This window comes from Fistularia commersonii, chromosome 26 (assembly GCF_037954325.1).
Source record: "Fistularia commersonii isolate RoL2024-O1a breed Wild chromosome 26, RoL_Fcom_v1.0, whole genome shotgun sequence".
Taxonomy (NCBI): domain Eukaryota; kingdom Metazoa; phylum Chordata; class Actinopteri; order Syngnathiformes; family Fistulariidae; genus Fistularia; species Fistularia commersonii.
In genome coordinates, this window is record NC_141309.1 from 3388244 (window position 1) to 3406222 (window position 17979).

Consider the following 17979-nt stretch of genomic DNA (forward strand, 5'->3'; position numbering starts at 1 on the left):
TGTCTTGGAAAATGAAATCTTGAGATTTATTCCATTATCCCTCTCGCTTGTATTTTCTTTCCTTCAGACCTCTGCGGGTCCGAGCAATGTTTAGTCTACATATTTCACCTTCCTCTGTATTTTTGCACATCCTGGCATAGTATGAGCACAATTGTACGCCACTTCCTCTGAGGAAATACACTCCCACCGGTATGATCCAAACAGTTGCATTTCTCATCCATCCGGTGAAAAAGACTGGTTACGCTGCACGAGGGCAACAAAACTCCACCCCAGCAAGACGCCACTGATGACATCACGTTTATAACAGCATTAAAATGCGCATTTAATCGAAAAGGGCCTTTTGCTCGGCGCAGGACGGATTCTTTGAAGGACGTCGGAGACGGAAAATTTACTGCTGTACGGCCCCAAATGTGTTTATTATTGTTTTGAGATAGCGCTGTTAAGTGGGATGTGTGTGGGCTGCTGGATTAAGATAAAGTAGGACACGCATTCCTGAGGTATCTTGACAGCTTAACCGTGTGCAGGTCAGAGCAATAAGTTGCTCTAATAAATGTCAGTCTGCAGATTGCTGTTTTATTCCCATTTGTAGTTTTTTGTTTTGTTTTGTTTTTTTTGTTTTTTTCAAAAAAAACTGCTCAGGAAATTATTTTTTTGTGTGAAAATCCCGACTTGCAGGATAAGCCGTGTGGTAACTGAATCATATCGGAATTCGCGCCACGAAATTCCACCACTATCTGAAACGTCAGAACCAGCACATATTATAGCGACATAATGGGTGCCCATTTCAAGTGTTAATCTTGCTTTTCAAAGATCTTCTATCCCCCCCCCCAGTATGAGGCCTTACTTGATACACAGTGTGGGACCAGTGTAGAATTTCAAAAAAAATCTGCTGCGACACCGGTGTTCCTTGTGCACGTGTGTTTTTGAGGAACAGCTTAACCTGGATTACACGGCTGGCATTGTGGGAGCCCTCGGCGTACAGTCGCGAGGCTATCCCTGCACACATGCATTTTGCACACACACATGCACGCACATACTTCTCCGCAAGCAAGTGGTCTTAGCTCTCGGTACTCTCACTGGCATGATGATGTCATCAGGGTTTAATAAGAGATTACTCTGACATCACTGGGATTCCTGCCAAGTTAAACCTATTAGCCGTACCATGTGCTTGCACTGCATTACTTCCAGGCCGGTGCGTGGCTCTGTGCAATATTTCAGATTCCACTGAGAAATTTCACTCCGCATTTACTTGTTATGCCTGTCCCTGCAGCCGGCTCCCCGTCAGGGTTCCAATCAAGTAAAGGCCACGGCATTGTCTGCAAGGGATTACGTGTGCAAGACAAGAATCTCGAATCCCGTCAGCCCCTGAAATGTCTGATGGCATCGGACACCACGACCGTCGTGTGTGTATAAATATCCTAATTTTAACCTCTTTTGACAGGTGGTCAGTCAAAACAATCAAAGTGGATACAACACCTGTCGTCGCGGGTGATGTGCCGAGCCCGCTTCACAGTTTTTTTCTTGTGCTTTTCGCACTCAAGAAATAATTTGTAAAATCGACAGCAAATGACTCAGCGTCCACTGTTTCTGTGCCTCCCTATAATGTCAGAGAGATGGTGGATTCGGGCTTTTATGCCAGCATGGTTTTCAAACATGAGGAAGATGTTTGATGAATAATAATAGTGACATAAAAGTAATACGAAAAAATAGTTAATACAAAAGAATAGTAATAACAATAATAATAATAATCGTATCAATAAAAAAATAATGATATCAATATACTACTACTACTACTAATACTACTAATACTACTAATTATAATAATAGTAATAAGACCAATAATAATAATAATAATATAAGTAATAATAGCAATACTGATAACAATAATTATAGTAAAAATAAGACCAATGATAATAATAATCGTAAATATACGTAAATATAATAATAATAATGATACCAATAATAAGACCAATAATAACAAGGCCAGTATCAATAATAATAATAATAGTTATTATTATTATGAATATCATTATTATCATTATTATTATCACAATGCCAACAATATTAATGTCAATAATAATAATGATGACAATAATAATATTAATAATAATAATACAGACAATAAGAAGAAGAAGAAGAAGACCAATAATATTAATAAGAAGAACAATTACAACACTAATAATAACAACAACAACAACAACACTAATAATAACAACAATAATAATAATAATGTGTGTTTTTTTCCTTCAGACATTTATTTGGTCCTCGGCAACTGCAGTCAGATTGGTTGAGAAGACCTTACCTGTCCCTTTTGAATTCTGCCCGATCACCGTGGCAACCACATTATAAACACGTCTCTTGCTGGGGGACTGTAAAGGCAGGCAGGAAGCGCCAGTCGAGCCGAGGCGAAGGAATTGTTCCTTGACACACATAACAGCAGCTGCTCTGGAGCAGCGGCGGCTGCTGGATGAGAGCTTTTCCATTTGCGCGGATAGCGAGTTGCATGAATGTGAATTACAATTCCATTGTTGGCTCATAATCACATCACCTTTGCTCATTTACATATTTAACTACAACAACCTGATCATCCTTAAATACAGCTCTCTTACCGAGGCGGTAAAGATGCGGTTGCTATGGCAATTATCAGCAGCGGCTGTAGCTTTGGGCCTTAGAAAATGGTGTTTTGTTCGGGGTTTTTGTTTTTGGGGGGGCTTTTTTCACTGTGCCGTTTGAATAACTTTGTAGCCTTTTGTCTTCTTATAGAATACAATAAGCATTGCAGCTGGCTTTTAAATGATCTCTCAGCCGCACGTATTAATGCCTTCAAATCCACAATCTGGAGCGTCGAAACGCTTTGTGCTTATGAATTATTGACCTCTTGTTTCTCGCTAATTTCAAATCTATATCACCATTCGAGGACGATAGTCTCTGATATTTGACGAAGGTAAAAGTAAATTTGTTTTCTCCTTCTCCGGCTCAGACCGCACCTGAGAACGGCGGTACTTGAAGGCGCAGAAAATAAATGATTTGAAATATCCATCTATCCGAACACTTCTCATCTCCGCGGCTCCTTCCCTCTTCGCCCTTCCTCGGGCGAATCCGTCTGACAGCACCTCTTTCTCACAAATGTTCACAAAGGACGGCTCATTCCCAAAAAACCTCCCACCACTCGCCTGCGAGCTGCCGCTCAGACGTCTGAACGTGTACCTTCCGTGCACGACAGCTTTCATGCAGCGAAACATCGGCTTTTATCGCCGGGGGATTTTGTTATTGTCATAAAGGAGAGCAGCCATGTTGTCTGGTTTAGAGACACTGAAGGAGAAGAGCTGGAAGGAGCAGAGATGAAGATGTGGAGGTTCTGGAGGATGTCGTGGAGAGGGGGAGGAGATTTATGGACGGAGCGAAGGACATAAAGTTAGTTGGTGTGAGAGAGGAGGTTCAGAAAGAGGCGGATTCCCCCGAAGGAAAAGAAGAAGAAGACGACGCCTTTCATGCACCGATTAAACCTCGTTTTGCATCGCCGACACGTTTAGCTAATCTGAATAGACACACCTGTCTGTGCGTCTCAGCGTCTGGACACAGTAGCTCTGGTTTCATGGTGGCTGTGCCTCAGGGGGGCGCAGAGTGACGACAGCAGCGATGTCGCGTGACGCTCAGGCGCAGACGCCGAGCTCGGGTGGCAACCGGGCCATCACACACACACACACACACACATACACACATACACACACAAAGATGCATGTGTTCTTCACTTGGACACAATCAGATCTAGGTTTGTGTGTTGATGGGCGTCTTTTCCAACCTGCACCTCCTTGCTGTGGTTTGTAGGTTCGTCGCCGCACACGGATGACGGCGTTTGGCGCAAGGGTGCGTCTGTCACACCGTTGTCGTCGTCATCTGTGAGGCGCGAATACCTCCGATCCCGCGCGGGAGCTCTCGTCACTCCCTGGCGAGGCCCCGAGGGAGGCGCGGCTGTTTGTGCTGGCAGGTTTCCTCACTTTACTGCATTCTCGCACTCAGAGGAGAGCGCACTCTGCTGGAGCGTTGAAAAAACAGGGCGTGCATGGAGGAAGAGAAGGGAGATGATTCATGTCTGACAGAAAAATTGACAGAAAATGCTTCGCAATAATGTGAAAAACAGGAAGGAAAAGTCAGGTCATAGAACTCAGCTCAAGGTGCATTTTCAATAATCGAGTGGCAAACCAAGATTTTTTTTTTTCCTGTGATTTTTCGTGATCTTCTACTCCACTCTAGTGGTGGAAATGATTTCTCAGTTTGGAGTGTTGGAAATGACGAGGGGCAAAATCCCTAAATCCGGGTAACGGGATTCACACAATCTTCCTTTCTCCCGTCGTCCACGTCCCTAAATTAATATTTTGTACACAAATGTTAACCTTGCAATGTGGCGGACACTAAGGGGCCTCTCACCCCACCAGAGGGACGAGGGACCGGGGCGTTGTTGAGGTCGGAGGGCCTTCTGGTCCACGAATGTTCACTGCCGGTTTGGTTTTTGCGTGTGAGGAATAAAGATTGAACTCCTCCAGGGAGATTTTTTTTTTTGCGCACGAATGTTAAACGACCGATGCCATCCTCTCTGCAACTCATCCTGCACCGAGAGGCGGATTCACCCATCGGGTCTCCGGTAAAGATCCTACATCACCATTGGAATTTCGCGCTGTGTGGAAACACCATTTTATATTTTTGTCGTTAATTGAGTTTTGAAAAAATACGCACACCGAAAAATGCTCCATCAGGAAAAAAGGATTTATTACATGATGATTTCTTTCTTTCAAATATGTGTTAACAAATGTGCTATTATGGCGCCATTTTTAAAGAGAACATTGACATGATCATTCCCTTCTCTTTAAAAATGACGCCACACTGATATATTTGTTAATATCTGTCTCCGATAAGCATCTGAGGAAGAGTCTATTTTTTGCTCGAATTGTCATGCAGACGAGAATAAGTCTTTGTGTTGTCTGTAAAATAGATTATCTTTTTTCTTTTGGAGCATTTTTTTGCTGTGCGGATTTTTTTAACACTCTACAAAGTCAAACTTTTTTTTTTTTTTTTCATCCGGCACCCGTCCCTAACCGGGCAACGGATGCGCACGTGCTTTTCTTTTCCGGGTTTCCAAGGCGTCTCCTGGGTCTGTATGCAATCGCAAGTTTCTCTCATTCATTCATTCGTCCATTATTTATACCGTTCATCCTGCAGGAGGCGGGGGGACCGGAGCCTATCTCAGCTGTCATTGGACGAGAGGCTGTCAATCAAAGGGCTGCGTCTAGAGACACACACACACACTTCACCTTTTTCATTTTGCGTCCAAAACTAGCCAGCGTACAAAATTAAGAACAGGAAACAAACATTCGTGGTTGGATTCCTGGCTCCTCCTAGTGTGTCGAAGTGCTGTTGAGCGAGACGCTGAACCCCAAAACTGCTCGAATTTTCCCACGAGGGATTTAGAAATTATCATTATTATTATCATTGTTGTTGGGGAAAATAACAGATAACAGGACAATCGAGCAAAATCCTCTACCCTGGGACGTCGGTCTGTTAGAATTAAGGTTATTGCGAGCGGGTGTGTCCCTTCTGGACTTCATCTCCATTTTTTCTGAAGACAACTGAGGAAAAAGAATAGAAATCTGTTCTCCCTCCGTCAGTTATTTTGCTCCTCCTCTTCCATTTCTCTCTCTCTCTCTCTGGCTGTGCATCAACCTGCATCTTTCCCCTCCGTCCAAGTCACACCCATCCTGATTCCTCTCCTCTCCCTCCCACACTCCTTCATAAGCTTACCGCCGCCTCCACCCGTTTCCATTTTCCCTGGTCTTTTTAAGGAAAAAAAAAAAAAAAAAATCATGAGCCTGCCTGTGAATTCAGACTACCTGTCTTTGGAGAGGATAGCCCGCTACCGCCACGCCTGCTCCAACGGTTCGCCGTACGCCACCAACAAGCCTATCGACATCAAACCTCGCGGCAGGAGAGGGTATGGCCGCTCCGTGGAAGTTCGTGAGCTGGATTTGAAAATTCAGACGCTTGCTTAAATGAACTTCTTATTCCAGATAAAGTGTGTTTCGTAGCGATCGGCCGACTGAGGAATGGCTTATTTTCCCCTCGTATCGATTTGTCGGTGCATGTGTCCGCGTATGTATGTGATTTTATGACTTCATGAGTGTAATCTTGTGTATTTTCTCCCTTATCAGAACATTAGCGGATGAATAGGTCCACCTGGACAACACAGGAAACCGGAGCCGCGCTCACGACGCCGCTTTGCGCAAACGCTCGTCGCTCGATGGCCGTTTCTCTTGAAACAGCGTTTGCAAAGTCTTAGCTCCGCCGTTCGTGTCAACACGGAGTGCGCGTCGTAATTGCGTGCGCGTCCGGGGCCGAAGCCGTTCTGCTTTTACGAAATCACGGTTAAGTGCAAAGGCAAATGGTGAATTAGTAGGTTCTGCGCTGTCATCGTCTAAAACATCAAGGTTCTCACGCAGGCCCGGTCAGTTTCCAAACCAGAGCGGCGCGGCCTGATAATCAGAGCACTCTCCGTCCATTACAGCGCGCATAGAAAATTTTAAGTCCTTGTTAGGTCCATTTTCATCCCCGCGTTTCTCTCCCTAACATGTACTCGGTGACCGCGATGGACACTAAGACGCCAGATGAAAACGTCAGGTCCATTATCAACCTGCGTTTTCTATGAACATCAACTCTGTGACCCCCCTCCCCGTCTCCCGCCCCCCCCCAAAAATAGATTACAATCCTCTCCGTTTGGTTACTGAACACCTGAGGTAGATATCCGTGCGTGCGTGCGATGTTGCCTGGGGTTTAGCATTTACATATGAACTCATGGTAACGGCTGGTTGCATTTGTAAACATATAGATACGGACGTGTCGCAGTCGATATTGTGCGCAGGCCATCTGCGATCACTGCATGGTGACAAGTTAAATGCTTTTATTTTCATCCCTCAGAACGCCGGATATCTGTTTACCACTTCAATTTTAATGTCAATTTATTCTTTTTCCTAGCTTAATAATTGTGCCAATGAACAAGTAGCTTCAATACTTCATCTCTGCAGCTGTTAATGGTGAAAGTCAGTACCCCTTTTCACCACTAGGGGTCAGTGTTGCCCATGTTTAATTTTTTTTGAAACCTATACAGATTTCACTCAGTAGTTTGTTTTTTTCAAACTCAAAACTTCTGAAGAAATAAATCATGAAATAACATTGAAGGGGAATTTGGTCAGCGGCTCAAATCATACTTGTTTCTTATTGATAGAAAAATATATATATATTTGTCATAAAGCTATACAATATGATATATTGACTGGGAGTATTTCGGCTGACCTGTTTATTTGCCGTTCTCTCCACATGGATATTGGCTCGTTTTTGTCCCAATTTGAAGTAGGTTGTGTTTTGGGAAGGAGACCATCATCTTTGATTACGTGTCAAACTCAAGGCTCAAATGTGGCCTGTGAGAACGTCGGATTGTCTTAAAATAAAAAAGTCAAACGCCTGCATTGAGCATAAACCACGTTTCCCATAATTCATGCTGCCCGCAAATTGACGGCATACAAATAATCCCTAAATATCCAGAAAGAGAAAAGTGGCTACAGATGGGAGGCTGCCTCAAGAAAGATGGGATGCATGTGTAACATTTTGGATTTGAATGAGTTCTAAATTCAGTTATTTAACATGAAGGAGTAGTGACCCTTTGAGGGCAACCATTACGTTGATGTGGCCCGCGGTGAAAATGAGATTGACAACCCTGTGTTAGAGAGATAAAGCGGGACGGAAAAGGTTTGGATGTGTCCAGAGGAGGGACGGTGCTGAAGATGCTGAGGTTGGAACTGCCAGGAAGGAGGTCTAGAAGAAGAAGACCGGAGAGGAGATTTGTGGCTGAAGGGGGAAGAAGACAAAGAGTTGGTTGGTGTGAGAAAAAAGGATGCAGAGGTTTGATGGAGGCAGGAGATTGGCTGAGGCGACCTCAGAAGGGGGCAGGCCAAACGAAAAGAAAAAAAAGAATGACATCTTTATGCTTTTGTTTTTCATTTTAGTGCATTTACGTTGATGGTTACCAGACCTCCCTTTCTACTTCCATGTCCAAAAATGTTGCGTACACCCGTAACCCCCCGCCGGCCTCTACTTACCGGCTCCTTATACACCCTAGGATGGATGTTTGCCCTATAAGTCACTAAACCGGCTCTGGCTCTGGCATCTGTCTGAGCGCATCCGTCCACGTCCCTCAGGTCAGCCGCTAACAAGCAGCTTTAGAGGCAAACCAGGTCGTATTGGCCGTGTATCCGTGTGGTCTGCTCAGTATGACAATTGCATTTTAACTTTTATCGTTTTTGTCGTGCAGTTTGATCAGTTTCTTTCGTAGACGACCTCAGTGGATGATTTGGAAAGCACATGCTATGCATGATGGAGAGAATTTTCATGCGAAAAGTGCATTTCCACAAAGTAGAGACGTGATTTTTTTGATGGTGTTGACAGATATATTAATCCTCAACGAACCTCACTCAACCCTTTACGGGCCTCCCTTTATATATGCTTATGCTTATACTTTACTGAGGTTTTTTTCTTCAGAAACATCATTACAAGCACTTGCTGCCTATGCTTTTCTATTCGTTGGAAATGGTTTTATAAACTGTCGTAGAAGGAAAAGAGATCTCGTATTTTAGTTATTTTAAAAAAATGAATTTTAGTTTCATTTTACTTTATTTTTTTGAGAAAAATCGGGGCTTTTTTAACAAAAAAAAAATTAAATTACTGAAAAAAAAACATAAATCGCGAGAACAGAATAACAAAAAATAAAATAAAATTCGGGACGTAGCGAGGGCGCGAAAGCTGAACCGCGAAGTAGCGAGGATCCACAGTATGCACCTTTTTCTCCTCGATTTGTAGTTTCTGTGTGTGTAAGTTGGGAGTATAATTCATTTTATTCATTTCAAAAAATGAATTTTAGTTACATTTTACGATACTTTTTTCCCCCTAAACCAGAGTACGTCTTTTTTATCAGAAAAAAATTAAATTACTGCAAAAAAATAAAATCGCGAGAACCGAATAACAAAAAAAAAAAAAATCGGAACATAGCGAGGGCGCGAAAGCTGAACCGCGAAATAGCGAGGATCCACAGTGTGCACCTTTTTCTCACCGATTTGTAGTTTCTGTGTGTGTAAGTTGGGAGTATTATTCATTTTAAAAAATGAATTTTAGTTTCATTTTACAATATTTTTTTTCTCCTTAGACCAGAGTACGTCTTTTTTATCAGAAAAAAAAATTAAATTACTGCAAAAAAAAAACATTAATCGCGAAAACCGAATAACAAAAAAATAAATAACAATGCGGGACGTAGCATGGGCGCGAAAGCCGAACCGCGAAGCAGCGAGGATCCACAGTATGCACCCTTTTCTCGCCGATTTGTAGTTTGTGTGTGTGTAAATTGGGAGTATTATCCAGCCGAGGAGCTGGAAATGCATGCGTTTCCGTCAGCGACACTTTCTATTCATGCCAAACACGGCCTGAACAAAAGAGAGGCGTCCTCCGACTGATGTCACGCACCGGCCGCTTGCGTCTCTGCCCTGTTGTAGTGTTGATTTTATGGAAATGCTCTAAGATGAGAGGGCCGGGGAAAAATGTATGCCGATGTGTTTGCTTCCCTCTTTTGTGTCTTTTTTTCTGCATGGAGTCCTTTTTTTTTTTTTTTTTTAAATGTACTTTATCGTCACGCTCATTTTGTGCTCAGAAGATAACGTGAAGTTCTGAACAGTTTAAATAAACAAAATCCTTGTACTCCCAAATGTTTTCCTTTGAAAGCAGGACGTTCATGTCTCCTGACCTGCACGGGCAGCCGTGTTTATTCTTCATGTTGTAATTTAGATATATGATCCGTTCATTTTGCACAAGATGAAAGTTGCAAAGCTGTTTAATCAGAATGTGAATCAGAACACTTTATTTATTTCCAAAAGTGAAATGTCTTATTTGTTTAAAGCAGCTCCTGCTCACAAAATAAATTTAAAAAAAAGAAATTAAAATAAATGTAAAAATATATGTAACGTATATAAGAATAAGACAACAATAAAACAACTTTATTTATCCCGAAGGAAATTGTTGTGCCAGAGTTTCAAGTAAAACATAACAATAATAAATAATAGTAGGAAATTGTATAAACAGTATAAAAAAGGGGGAGAATGAGCAATACAAATAAAACTGTAAAGTGTCTAAGTAACAAGTCAAGGCTATAAAGGGTCTTAAGGTCTTAAGTATTTATGAGTATAAATCAAGTTTATTTCCCTACAATGGAATTAATTCACATTCCAAGAATTATTGCACGTTTTAAGATACGGCGATGGGAAATGTTAGTATTTTCTCAGATGACGGTAAACGAACGAAGACCAAATTGCAAGCGATCCTTTGTCGGCTATGTCGAAAACAAATAACTTTGGGTGAAAGTGCGTTAAATTTTATTTTTTCATTCATTTTGTTTCCGGAAGTGCGGGGCTTCAAATTATAAAAAAGATTGTCCGTTCACAGTGTTTACTCTGATAACTATGATTACACTTTATATTAGGCAACTACAATCATTTTGCACGATAATAAAAAAATATTAAATAAATACGAAATGACGTTTTGAGGGTTTCATAGCTTTATTAGCTAGCCGTTCACTGCAAATAATGCATAGCAGGAAAGGCGCTTGTGTATCAATTGTTGTAATGAACCCCTAATTTAGTTGGGAATCTTGATATTATCTTTTAACTGGCAGCCTGCGACGCATCCGCGGTCTCATCGTTTGCTCGTTTCCTCCCAAAAAAGCTCTCCGGTGACGTTTGTTTCTGGCTCATTTTTCTCAAGGGCTAGCTTGTGGTAGCTGATGTGTGACAGAGTTAAGTGCGGCAGTAAGGCGAAGGCGAAAAAAGTCATTTTTCAGAACAAAATCTAGAAGGTCTAGTGAAAAAAACAATAATTGGTACCAAGAAAGATTTTCTTTGCGTACCAGAACCGAATGAACTGGGGACCGTTGGGGATCCCTAGTATAGAGGCATGCAACCATTCACCCTCTCATTTATTTATCATGTAGAGACACACAAGCATTCACTCTTTAACTCACAAGTCATGTAGACACAACCATTCACCCTCTTATTTACAGGTCATGTAAAATAAACACCATTCATGCTTTCATTCAAATGTCATAATGATTAGAGACGTGCATTCAGGGGAGGCAGGAGAGGTCGTGCCTCACTTGTCAATCTTAGACAGAAAAAAAATGAAATGGTTATAAACTGCTCTAAAGAATAAAGGGAACACTTTAACAACGCAGTGTAACTCCAAGTCAATACACACTTGTGTGAAATCCAACTTAGAAGCAACACAAATTCAGTCTGACTTGTTTTAAGGACATGACATCAATGTTGGTGTGTTTTCCACTTTCATTTTGAGTGTGACTCAAAATCCAGACCTCAGTGGGTTCATACATTTCATTTCCATTGATCATTTTTGAGTGATTTTGTTGTCAGGACATTCAACTATGTAAAGAAAAAAACATTTGATAAGAATATTTCATTCATCCATATCTAGGATGTGTTATTTTAGTGCTCCCTTGATTTTTTGGGCGATATATTTACCAGTGATTTGCACCATAAAGGTATTTTTTTAAATTTAATTTCACCAGTTTTAGATTTTTTTTATTCAAAATCGCTGGATTTTCTGGATTTTACTGTTCAAATACTGATAAAAGCCATGCGGTGAGGCCGTGCACTGTTGAGCCTCAACGTAGATTGCAAAATGATGGCACCAAGACCATAGCGCACTCACTGTATGCGCTATTAAAAAGTTTAAACGCTTTTGATACATGAACAACATGTCCAATGTAATTGTTTTTTGTCAACAACTGTATGTGTTACTAGATACTTGTGCCGAGTGATCATAAAAAGGGTTGTGAAGACCCACTAAGTGAGGCACACAGTTCTCCTGCCTCATGGTAGGGGGCGCTTGTGATTCCACGGATTCTTCTTGCGACTCCTCAGCTGTGCCGGAACAAATGTTCAACCTTTTTATTTATATATCATTTAGAGACACACAACCATTCACTCACTCATTCCGATTGCAAAATAAAAGATGACGCGTGAAATGCATTGTTAACACGACAGGTTTTTCACGTGTTCTGAATTTCACAACGCGACAAGCCGTGACACGTGTCTGTCGCACAGCTCAGCGAGTTGATTTGTGTTAAAAGCACGATTACATTACATTACATTACATTACATTTGGCAGACGCTTTTATCCAAAGCGACTTACAATAGAGGACATAGGGACTGCAAATACACTTGCAAATACACGACTCGATAACAAACCCCTTCGGGTCATTACGAAGAGAATTAATACCAGGGTAAAAAGTTGTGCTTCTTTTCACTCGCAGTTCTCTCCAGTCAACTCCCACACAATCTATCCTTTTTTTTTTTTTACAAAAAAAAAAAAAAAAAAAAAAGGCTTCCATCTGCCTGCACCTCCCTCGTCTGATTTATTTCAAAGATTCATTCCTGTTCCATTGCGTTCTTTTTTTTCCCTTTTTTTTTTTTTTTGTTTGTTTAAGCGCCGTTCATATCAAAATGACAGCCCCATCCCGGGTCACTGCCGTCGGCTTTAGGTTACCGTCGCGGCCGCGTGACTGACATTTCAACGATTGCTGGGAGATACAAATCCCGCCCCACCCAAGGAATTACGTTACTACAACCAAAACAACCCCTCCCACCGCGGACACAACCACGCTGCGGCTGAGGGAGCGGGAGAGAGGCAGTCAGAGAGGTAACCGAACTGTAACTGAAACCCTGTCGTAGAGCAAGCGAGGGACAGAGTTAAAGGTGGGAGGAGGAGGAGGACGAGGGGGAGGCCTGGAGGATCTTCTTTCCTGGAAACAAAATGCGGGCGACTTGAAGAACGGCGAGCGGCGCGAGAAAGAGCGGAGCGAGTGCGCGGCTGGATTAGATCGAGGACGCTCACAAGCCAATCTGGCAAGATAGATAAGTGCAAGTGAGCGACAGAGCGGCCGGTAAATAACCACCTCCTGCCAAGCAAGTGGAGCTCAGGGAGGAGCAGAAATGGTGGGGGGAATACTTTGGAGAGGGAACTGACCTGCCTACAAACCTCCTCCTGCAGACTTTGCGACCGCTGTGGCCTGACTTCGGCAGAGGGCTCGTCGTGGCGTCCTGAGAGGGCGTGTTTTTGTTTTTTTTTTGGTTTTTATTTTTCCCTTTTTTTTTTTTTTTCCCCATGTGTTTTTGATGTTTTTGCCGGACTGGATGTGGAAAAGAAGGAAACACAATGAGTATCATTCTCAAGCCGAGGTCCCGCTCCACCAGCTCGCTGAAGAACACGGAGGGAATCTGGTAAATAGCTGAGGAACTTTTTTGTCGTTGGCAACGTTTCCAAGTCCATCCTGTTACGTTGGTGTTATTTTTTTTTTTTTTTTTTCGGGTCTCATCTATTGTTCTCCATCCGGCGGTGATTCTCTGAAATACCGCGTTGTCCGTGTTTCTGTGCTGCTCATCAACAGCTGGAGTTGTCCAATGGTTGTTTTTCTGCAGTAGTAGAAAAAAATATATAGTATAGATTGATAAACTGGCATGCTTATGAGCAAATTTATTCCAGAGTGTCACATTTGGTCCAAAATAGAGCAGAAAATACATGCAGCGTAAAGAAATCCTGGACACTATTTAATGTCAGTTTTAATGCAAATTAAAGTAGAATAAGTCATCTGTTTTTTTGCATAGAGTGTTATGAGACGTCAAATGCGCACACAGTTAATTTCCCCCCCGGAAGGAGCGGGGGAATAATAGCGGTGCATGTTTGGTGAGTTTAGACTCAAAGCGCATTGTGTTGTAATCGAACGCGACCTAAAAGGATGACATATCTGCTGGTCCACCGGCCGCAGATGTTCCAGATGTTGTCAGGAATTTATGTGACGTTGCCCGCCGGCTCGTGGACCGGCATCTCCGCGCCTCGAGCGAAAAGCGCCGAGAGCCGGTGATACTTTTAATCCTGCGTTTTTTTGTTTTTTTTACCCCCCCCGGCTCTGTCAGAGGTGTGACATCTCCGCGCCGAAGCGTCTTCGCCCCGAAGTGTTCCCCGCTTCGCCATCTGCCGTTCCATGACGGAGACGATAGTTGACATCATTGTCGAAATCCCGGTGATTGATAGCGTGCGTTTGTTGGTGTTTCCTGAGGCGGCGGCGTCATACGGTCAGAGTAACTCCAGCATTCCTGGCTAAATCCTCCATTCCTCAGTGCACGCTACAGATAAATCCAGGATGTGGAGCGTAATGCCAGAAGCATAAATTATCCCTGCCCCTCTGCATCATGTCTTCCCCCCCCTCCTTCCTCCTCCTGTCTCAACTTGTCCTTCCCTGTCAGCACTCATCTCTCACCGAGAAACTGCACCCGACAGCGGCGGAAGTGTTTGGTCTTCCTCCGCCGCGTTGTTTTCACTGAAAGGGATTCACGAAAACTCGGTCGAGACAGCGCCGGGTGCTTTTTGTACGAGACCTTGGAGCCGCTTTCTCTCGTCGTCGGCTTATCAATACGCCGCACGACCTCCTGCGCGGCAGGAAACGACGCCTCTCTGACCCGCAGCGCTAACAACGGCTTCGAGGGTTGTAGTTTTCGGAGAGGTGGGCGCGCCGGACAGCTGCAAGCCGGGGGGGTCGGAACCCCCGAATGATGTTTTACATAAACAGATATGAGCGTGAGAGCCGCCTGCAGAACGGCTCTTTCTCAAGATGAAGCGGAGAACGCGGCGGCAGGTTTTGCGCGAGCCATATTTTTGAATGACGACCAAGAGCGGAGCCCATCTGGACGAAGCATACCAATCCCTCCATCTGTCCTCCCTGCATTTCTTCTGCCGTTTACCGTTTCATCGAGGCCTTCTCCGCCGTCTCTTATCACCGCTTTGACATTCATATAATCCAACTAGATAAGTGTGTGACTTCTAGTAACACTTGATTTTAGAATTAGGAATGTATTTGGGTTTTATTGTCCGGCGTTGCGCTTTTTCGTTACAGCTTTTTCTTTATCTGTACGTTCCTACGGTTGCCGCTTTGGCTCAGAGGTTGTAGCTACACACTCTCTATTCCAAGTAGTCGTCCCGAAGCCGGGGTTGTTTTTCACGCTAAGATAATGGCTTCTTCGTCACACACACAACGCGAGCTGTGACGTTTGAATGTGGGTCCAAACAAAGGCGATGAGATCATCCTGCAGGTGTGACCTCTGCTCCGAGGCCAGCGAGTTTTCCCTGAGAACGCCGCCGCCTAAAACAACAGGGAAGGGGGAAGATGCGTACGAATGCCATCCGTGGCGAGTCAGATGGGAGCCTCTTTTTAAATGTAAATAAACATGCCGAGCTTAGCTTATGCATTATTTGAGAAAATACTAGCCGTGTGTGCGTTTGGACTCTCTGCCGCTATCTGATGCGACATGTCGTGTAATCTCATACAGCAGCGCGATAGTTTATGTACACTTCATTTGCAATGGAATCGGATATTTTTATTAATTTCGTAAACTGCGTCGCCGCAGCGGTTAGCTCTTCCGGCAAGAAGGTCCCATGTTGGATTTTCTGGGTGGAGTCTTCGTGTTCTCGAGTTTCTTCCCGCAGAAACGTGAATGAGAGTAAATGGTTGCATGTGATATAAATTAAAGGGTCTCTAGATGTGATTGACAGGTTCAGCTCTCGCCCAATGGCAGCTCAGATAGGCTCCGGCCGCCCTCACGAGTGCAGAAAAGTGAATTTCCGCAAAGTAGAGATGTGATCATTTTGATGGTATTTACAGATATATTAACCCTCAATGACCCTCACTTGACGAACCTCCCTGCGTACGCTTTATTGCCGTTTTTTTCTTCAGAAACATCGTCGTTGGCAGTTGGTTTTAAAAACTGCCACGGCCCCGTCCATCAAGTTACAAAAGTGGACCGACCGAAACCGTATCTTTGTCCTGATCTTGCGCAGCATTTTGCCGTGCTTCTGCGGCGTTTGTCGCTGCAAGACGTTCGAGCGCGAGTTCGATTTTCTTCCTCTTCCTCGCCGCCAGACGTCATCATCTCGGCGAGGATGGATTCAATTTCGTTTAATTTTACTACATTTCTTGACTGCTTTTTTTTTTTCTTCTCAGGCGAGAATATGGCTTGTTCATCATGAAAAAAATGCAAAAAAAAAAAAAAAAAAAAAAAAAAAACACTAAAGAATGATAAATCGCAAGAACCGAATTACAAAAAAAAAAAAATCCGGGAGCGCGAAAGCCGAACCGCAAAGTAGCGAGGGTCCCCGGTACCACGATTCCCTGATGCTCGCTTCCATTGTTTCCAGGATCTAACATCTGAAAACATTAATGTTCGCTACCGTCGGCATATATTTACCCACAAGGCGTGACCTGACCGGTAAACACCAATAACCCGAACAAACACGTTCATCTGTGCTAATTCAGACGCTGAAACCAGCAAACCGGACGAGTTAATAAATCCAGTCAATGATGTGTTCAAGGTGAGGGATTCAAACGCCAGTTCCTCTGCGTAGACGTTTGCTCATCCATGAGAATTCATTTAAACAAGTAACCCTGCCGGAGGCTTTATGAAATCCTGTCTGTCTCCTCCCCGTCCGCTTTAGCACCTCTACTCCACTTAAAAACTAGGAGATTTATCATGGTGTGTTGAGATAAAGCACCGGGGAACGGGAACGTGTCACTTAAAACGTAAGTGTTTTCATCTGGCCTCTCGTCAGCCGCTCTCTGGATATCTCAGGCGGGCTATTTATACCGTCTGGCCTCTCAAAAGGGCCGACAGCGTGCGAGACTTCTAACGCGTCGAAGCGATTCGGACTTTTTATAGCCCGTCGTAATATGAAAAGGACTGAAATTCATAAATTCGTAGCGGAGAGGAACTTTATATCGGAGGAGCTGGTGCCTATTATTTTTCGCGCCCGCATTCATCGCCATGGTGACCTTCTCGAAAGTCTGTCATGACTGACTGATTTCTCTGAATGGCGCCGTGACAGCGAGTAGCACTGACACAGCGTCGCGTCTCCAGTCAAGGATTTACTCTGCTTACATCCGACAGGAGAAGATGAACCCATGGGAGGCGGAGAGAGAGAGAGAGAGAGAGAGAGAGAGAGAGAGAGAAAAAGAGAGAGAGAGGTGTTTTTGAAATGCAAATGCACAAGCATCACTGCACCAAAATGGGATTTTAAGCCTTCGTGTGCCAGAAACGACATTTCAAGACTGACATTGTTGCAGCTTTATCAAGGTTGCAGCCTTTTTTTTTTTTTTTTTTGAGTCTCGTGGCCAAATTGGCTTCAATTCCATATACGTTTCCTTTCGGTGTCTTTTTATCAAGGTTCATGTAAGGAGATGTTTTAGTGTATCTATTCTTTTCTATGACGTCCTACACGCTCATTCAACCTGATCCCGATGAACGCCCCCCCCGCAGGGACAGCGCACATTGTTAAACACATAACCAACTGTGACGCGTCTCCCCTGTATGTCCTTACACATTTCTAAAATAAGTTCAGTGTCACCTTCCCCACCCCGGCCGCCTCGACTAACAAAATCCATGATGAACAGCGCTGCACGTTCCGCGCACATCTGTAGTCCCTGCTCCGCTCCAGTCATTTATTTACTTAATTCTGTTAAAAAAAAAAAAAAAAAAAAAAAAAAAAAGGACACACTTTCATTTCATCTATTGATATGTCACTTTTTTTTTTTTTTTTTGGAAATTGGTGGATTTTTTTTTTTTTTTTTTTGTGGATATTGGTGGATTTTTTGAGGGGGAAGGAGAATATTGGTTCTTTAATTTCCTGTCCCTGGTGGAAGGTTCTTGTTTCTTTCTGTAACTGGTAAAAATAATGAGTTGTTGATCCCGTGGTGTTTAGTGTTTGTGGGTGGAGAAAGAGAGAGAGCGAGAGAGAGAGAGAAAGAGAGAGAGAGAATGGAAAGATGGGTCGGCC

The 17979-nt window shown here is 43.3% G+C and overlaps 1 protein-coding gene and 1 long non-coding RNA gene across 5 annotated transcripts in view; one reads left to right on the forward strand and one right to left on the reverse strand.

The window, feature by feature from the left end:
- The window catches only part of pde4d (phosphodiesterase 4D, cAMP-specific), a 152888-nt gene that overhangs the window by 107469 nt on the left and 27440 nt on the right, over positions 1-17979 (forward strand). The window contains exon 1 of one of the 4 annotated variants that reach the window (XM_086174057.1): positions 12818-13379. The exons of the other annotated variants lie outside the window; for them this stretch is intronic. Coding sequence (XP_086030183.1) covers positions 13315-13379 — 65 coding nt within the window. The 5' untranslated portion in view covers positions 12818-13314. Of the gene's footprint in view, positions 1-12817; positions 13380-17979 lie in introns of those variants that run through there. 4 annotated transcript variants of the gene reach the window in all.
- On the reverse strand, positions 13213-16423 carry LOC147218261 (uncharacterized). Its single transcript, XR_015108810.1, has 2 exons — positions 14055-16423; positions 13213-13571 (listed from the first exon to the last, which is right to left on the reverse strand). It is a non-coding gene; the product is annotated as an uncharacterized LOC147218261 (long non-coding RNA).